The sequence below is a fragment of the Pollicipes pollicipes genome, unplaced genomic scaffold, assembly GCF_011947565.3.
Source record: "Pollicipes pollicipes isolate AB1234 unplaced genomic scaffold, Ppol_2.1 Scaffold_4295;HRSCAF=5057_pilon_pilon_pilon, whole genome shotgun sequence".
Classification (NCBI taxonomy): domain Eukaryota; kingdom Metazoa; phylum Arthropoda; class Thecostraca; order Pollicipedomorpha; family Pollicipedidae; genus Pollicipes; species Pollicipes pollicipes.
Genome location: NW_023596461.1, coordinates 7,708,990 through 7,714,989, shown reverse-complemented (window position 1 = coordinate 7,714,989; position 6,000 = coordinate 7,708,990). Strand labels below are relative to the sequence as shown.

The following is a 6,000-nucleotide window of genomic DNA, read 5'->3' as shown; positions in this document are numbered from 1 at the left end:
TCTTCAGGACTTAAGTTGCGTGTCATGTGCCAACAGTCGCCTGATGGCCCTGAAGCGGATGGGCATTGTGGACAACTACGAGCAGATCCGCCAGTTTACAGTGGCCGTGGTGGGTGTCGGCGGCGTGGGGTCGGTGGCGGCCGAGATGCTCACCCGCTGCGGTATCGGAAAGGTGAGCGGATCCCCAGGTCGCGGTGGCCGTGATGGGCGTGGGCGGCGTTGGCTCGGTGGCGGCCTTGATGTTCACCCACTGCGGCATCGGAAGGGTGAGTTGCACGATCAGCTCGGCTGGGCCGCCCACAGTTTGGACAGTCGTTGCGTGATATTGCAAGGTGCGTGTAGTTTCATGTCTATATTATGACCTACAAGTGAGTTAAGGCTTAACAAAGTTTGTTGTGGGAAACTGACCCTCTCCCTGATAGAGAGGGGGTAGAAGGTGCGAACCTCTCCCCTAAGGTTTTTGGGGCAAGCCTCTCCGGCGTGCCGGCAATCTGCCCAAGTTTTCAGGAATTTTTGGACACCCATTGCGCGTGTTTTGACACCAAAACGTCCCTAGTATTTCTAGTTTCGGGGCAGCGGTGGCTCTGTGGCACATTGCGCAGTGATCTACGGCCTACAGCGTTAATGGAGCCATACATCATAAGTACTTGCGCAAGACAACAGCCTAAAACGTATTGCCAATGACGAGGTCCTGTTGGGACCAGTCCACGGGTGTTCTCTTTTAGAGTTTGTGGTTCCTGGTTAGTAAATAACAGAAGGTTCTATCGACCCCACCCACCCCTTCTGTATTTGTTCGTGTTATGAATAACTGTGAACTGGGGCGAAGGTTAAGGTAAAGCTTGTCTAAAAGATGTTAATGGATCACATTAGATATCTGAGATTGAATATGCTGATCCCGCCATCATTAATACGTATCATTTGCTTAGCTTCCCTGTTAACACAACGCCCATTTTAAACACTCACACAACGTACTACGGGAATCGAAGATCGCCTGAAAAGACCATGCATGAGCAGTTTTAATCGCCTTTGCAGGTTTATTGCCGTGATTTTATGCAAATGCTTTAAATGTGTCGATGAGACAGCCGCCCTGCTGCCCCCTGATTGTCCCGACGCCAACGGGCGCGACGTATTCCACTGGCGGCGAGCAGGCGGGCGCCGCATCAGCGTGCGGGCCGTGTCTGCTGCGGTTCAGACTCCCGTGCCTCCGGCAGCTGCTGCTGTTCGACTACGACAAGGTGGAGCTGGCCAACATGAACCGGCTGTTCTACCAGCCGCATCAGGCCGGCCTGAGCAAGGTGGAGGCGGCCGCGCGCACCCTGGCCAGCATCAACCCGGACGTGATCATCGAGTGTCACAACTACAGACATCACCACCGTCGAGAACTTTCGAACACTTCATGGGCAGAGTCAGGTGATGCGTTCGCGGTGCGGATATGGAAGCCGCGAGTCCTCAGTGACCTGAGAGATCGACTGAGATGATTTGGTTTCAGTCCTGGTATACGTGTGACCAGCGTCGCGGCAGATCGGGGCGGGAGCGCGCAAGGTCGTCTCCTAACGGATGAATCACAAACGTGTCCAGGTCGCCGATGCAGTTGTGGTGTCCAACATCCGTCCTTTGTGTTTGCAAAGAGGGGGACGGGAATGACTAGGTCCTGCACATTGCCGTACTATTCCGTGCACTAACAGCATTTTAGTGCAGATCATCGTCTCCGCAAGTATGGCTTGCTCGGTCACGTGAGGCGCCAGAGACGGCCCCGCTGACCTGTTTTAACACGGCTGCAGTTCTGTGACTGTCCCGTCCGGCTGGGCAGGTCCGGGAGTCTGAGCGACGGGCCGGTGGACCTGGTGCTGAGCTGTGTCGACAACTTTGAGGCCCGCATGGCCATCAACACCGCCTGCAACGAGCTGGGCCAGACCTGGTTCGAGTCGGGGGTCGCCGAGAACGCCGTGTCCGGTGAGGAGCTGTTCTGGCGGCGCGCTCGACGGCGGGGAGGACGGGCGACGCCGGAACACCGGGGCAGGCGCCGGGTTACGGAGGGGGCCAGGGTGGGAGTGGGAGAAGCGTGCTGGTAGAGGCGCCCTGGGGTGAGCGTGTTGGAGGGACCAGAGAAACTGGTGGGGGAAGGAGAGGGGGCGGTGTAACTCAGTAGGGAGAGCGTCCTTTGCGGAGCGTCGTGGGCGTCGTTGGGAGGATAACTGGCGTCTCATGTGAGCTATCCTGTCGCGAGAGCGCGACGCTCTCGTTCCAGGCTGAGGCGTGGCTGTTGGGGATCGCTTGGTCAAATATCAAAACATTCACCACGTGGAAACACTGAACGCGTGGCTGCTTGGACACTACCTCTTTGTCAGCTTGTTGAAGCCTTTAAGCTGCATCACTTAGTTTTTTACCGTAATGTCCCGTGACCTCCTAATAATGCTAGGCATAACGTCAAGTTCCACGAAGTTAGAGTTTAACCCTGCTATCGCTCCGCGTGACAAAATCCATGATGGACGTGGCATCTGAACGCAGTTGCTTCACACGATTTTGCATGGCTTAGTGACAGCGCCAAACTAAGGACTTTCCGACTTCCTAAATTGCTTGCTTGTCTGCATTGTCAATAGCCGTTACAACGTTGCGTTTCTTTTCGACGCATGTGTCTGCTGTGTTGTGGCTTTTCACGCCGATCAGTGTGTGGGGAGACCAAAAAGCTCTGGACTCTCCTTTTCCACAAGGCCATGAAAAGCGTGCACTTCCCTCTAAACACTCTGTAATATAGGTTCCATGTAAAATAACAACCCCGTTACTCTCTTTCGCTCCTCCCGACCACCACCACGCCAACTGCGGCCGTACCTCCGCACCGTTCTCCCCCGTCGGCCACGCCTATCCCCGCCCCCGCTGCCCTGACCTTCCTGACCGCCCTGACCGCGCTGAACGCTGACCTACATGACCATCCTGACCTCCCTGACCGCCCTGACCGCCCTGACCATCCTGACCTGCGTGACCTCCGTCACTGCTCTGACCGTCCTAACCTCCCTCATCGCCCTGACTCCCTAATCGCCTTGACCTCCCTGACCGCCTTGGACCTCCCTTGACCTCCCTGACCTCCCGCCTCAGGTCACATCCAGATGATCGTGCCGGGTGAGCTGGCCTGCTTCGCCTGCGCGCCGCCGCTGATCGTCGCCTCGGGCATCGACGAGAAGACGCTGAAGCGGGACGGCGTGTGCGCCGCCTCGCTGCCCACCACCATGGGCGTCGTGTCTGGCCTGCTCGTGCAGAACACGCTCAAGTGAGTGGCGAGCGGGCGGGCGCACGGCTGCCGTCCGCGCGGCTCGTGTCATGGCACGCTCCGCTCGGGACCGAGGGCACTGCTGGGAAACATCCACATGGCTCAGGGATGGCTCGATGTCGCCTCTTTACCGATACCTCCTGGCATGTTGAACGCCGGCTATTTTCGACGCTCACAATGGCTGCTTTCAGCTTGGCTGCATTGTTTTTTGTGGTGGGCCACCGTAGTGTAAAGCCAGTAGTGTATATTAATTAAGTAGTGGATTATAGTGTAGTAGTATATAACCGTAGTGTAAAGTGGACTTGCTGGTCAGAAAGCTGTTGGGAGTTGTCACGTCTCTGTGCGGTCGGCCTGAGCCGTGTTCGGTGTCTTTGGACCGCTCGGTCTGTGACGTCACTGCCCCCGGGTGGCTGTGACGTCATTCACACGGGAACTGACGTCACTGGGATGGTGTGGTGATGCCGACGCGAGCGGCTCACGCTGGTCCAACACCGGGACTGAGGGGCTGACGGTGGGCCTGCCCGACCTCAGATACCTGCTGAAGTTCGGCTCGGTGACCCACTACCTGGGCTACTCGGCGCTGCAGGACTTCTTCCCGACCATGAGCATGAAGCCGAACCCGACCTGTGACGACTACATTGCAGGTACGCGGTCCGACCCGTGTGGCGTGACACCGTGTGCGTACGCTCGTCTGTGCCAGGTCACCGAGGGGGTGTAGGGCGTAGTTTTGCAGAAGGATTGATTGTATTAGTATCACGAATGAACTAATTGCTTGGGCTATCACCTCATTTGATGCGTCAGTACGCACACAATGCCTCGGCCATTGGCTCTGCGACCGTTGACAAGTGTGAGTCCCGACACCCCAGCGTCCAGGGTGGTGTGTGAATTCAGCCGTGTATGAGTCACAACCTGAAACTCTCCTGGGAATGGCTGGGATTCGAGCCGGGGTCCTCTGAGGGTAGATTCGGGTTGTTACGCATACGTGACGGGAAGTCAGACACCATCCAGTCCTTGTCAGAACTCAATATCACCTGGCGACGGCCGGAGAATCAACTGTCTGAAACGCTGTGCACATGGTAACACCTTATCAGGTGATAGTCGGAACAACTATTTCATCCGCTGAATTGACCATTTAAGCTGCTTGAAGTGCATGGGAAAGCGTAGATCATTTGCAATGGTTTTGCTCAGAATATCCGCTCCCGGAAAGCACATTTTTGTGCCTTTGGGGTGCGTGCTATGTTTTCCTTAGATGCGTCGTGTCGGTAGACCTCTGATATTTTATTTTCGCGGCACAAAGGTGGAATCCGTCAAGCACGTAAAAAGCCTGCATCCCACAGAGCTGCACCAAGGAGTCAATAGAGGATGCAGTTTCGGGAGCCTGGGCTAGTGCTAAGCGTGCATGCCTTTGTTCGTAACCGTGCTGCACATCCAGAGACGTTTCTGCACACACTTAAATTGAGTGTGGCGACAGATTGTTGTGGGACGGCTCTCTCCCCTCCCCAGAGAGCGGCGGAGAGAGTTCCTGGAGCGGGAGGCCTCCAAGCCGAAACAGGAAATAGTGGAGGAGGCGGCCCCAGAGGTGCTGCACGAGGACAACGACTGGGGTGAGCACTGCCGGCGGGTGTGTAGCACCCCAACGTCGAGGAGGGTGACGGGCGTGTGATCCTTCATCCACTCAGGCTAGGAGGATGACAGGTTTGGGGACGTTTGCGCACGGGTCCGTCTTCTTTTGTCCAGTGACCCGTACGTCGAAGGCGTACGCTTACGCTCTCGTGACAGCGTATGACTAGTGTGACAACAATGGTGTGACACTTGGGTCTCACCCTGTGTGGCACTGAGGGCTCATCCTGTGTGACGCCGGGGGCTCATCCTGTGTGACACTGGGGCTCATCCTGTGCGACACTGGGGCTCATCCTGTGTGACACTGGGCGCTCGGCAGGTGACACCCGGCGAGCTATTGTTGTGTCGTTTGACTGGGCCTGCTGCCTTCCACACCCTGACGTGCCCGACGACGATGATGGTGTGATGATGCGATGATTCGACATCCTGGTGATGATGCGCCACGGCCTGACGCCGCGCGTCGCCGGCAGGCATCAGCCTGGTGGAAGAGACGGCGCCAGAGGAGGCCGAGCCGGAGCTGGTCCAGGGCGTGCGGCTGGCCTACAGCCGGCCCGACCAGCCGCCCCCGTCAGCCGAGCCGCAGAGCGCGCCGGCGGCGGACCCGGAGGCCGGCGCCGCCGACCAGACCAGCCTGGACGACCTGCGCGCGCAGATGATGGCCCTCTGAGACGAGCCTGGCGCGGAGGGCGGCCGCCGGCGGCTCACACGTCCCCTCGGTGGCAGCGGTGGCCGCGGTGCCGTCCCGCGGCTTCGCTAATGCCGGCGATTTGTGGTGGCGGTGGCGTGGGGTCGGCTCCTGCAGGTGGTGTGGCTCTGAAGCTTGCGGAGTGGTCACACCAACACGACCTTGGTTCGGTGTTCGGGCCCCCTGCGATGCCGCTGCGGTGGTGCTGCGTTGTGGCGAAGGTATCTCGTTGGCGACGACTGAGTTCAGGTGGAAAACTGCATTGGTCTTCACCGGCCAATGGTATTCATGTCAAACGTTGTTTGTTGTTGGTTTAATTTTGAAACAATGTATGGTGGATGCTACTGCTCTTAGTTGTGTGACCTCAGCGTCCTCTCTTTCTTGCATGGGACAATATTTAACATTCCAAAGCAAGCAGTCACACACTAGG

General features: G+C 57.6%; 1 protein-coding gene across 1 annotated transcript; it reads left to right on the top strand.

Annotated features, from left to right (window-relative positions):
• The first annotated feature begins 40 nt into the window (after window positions 1-40).
• Window positions 41-5,574, top strand: LOC119096741 (ubiquitin-like modifier-activating enzyme 5). The gene is given in 9 exon segments (XM_037219654.1): window positions 41-172; window positions 1,212-1,361; window positions 1,363-1,383; window positions 1,385-1,410; window positions 1,811-1,953; window positions 3,094-3,265; window positions 3,797-3,916; window positions 4,769-4,869; window positions 5,356-5,574. Coding segments are annotated over 9 exon segments (1,059 nt in total). The 5' UTR covers window positions 41-43; the 3' UTR covers window positions 5,553-5,574.
• Window positions 5,575-6,000: the final 426 nt, after the last annotated feature.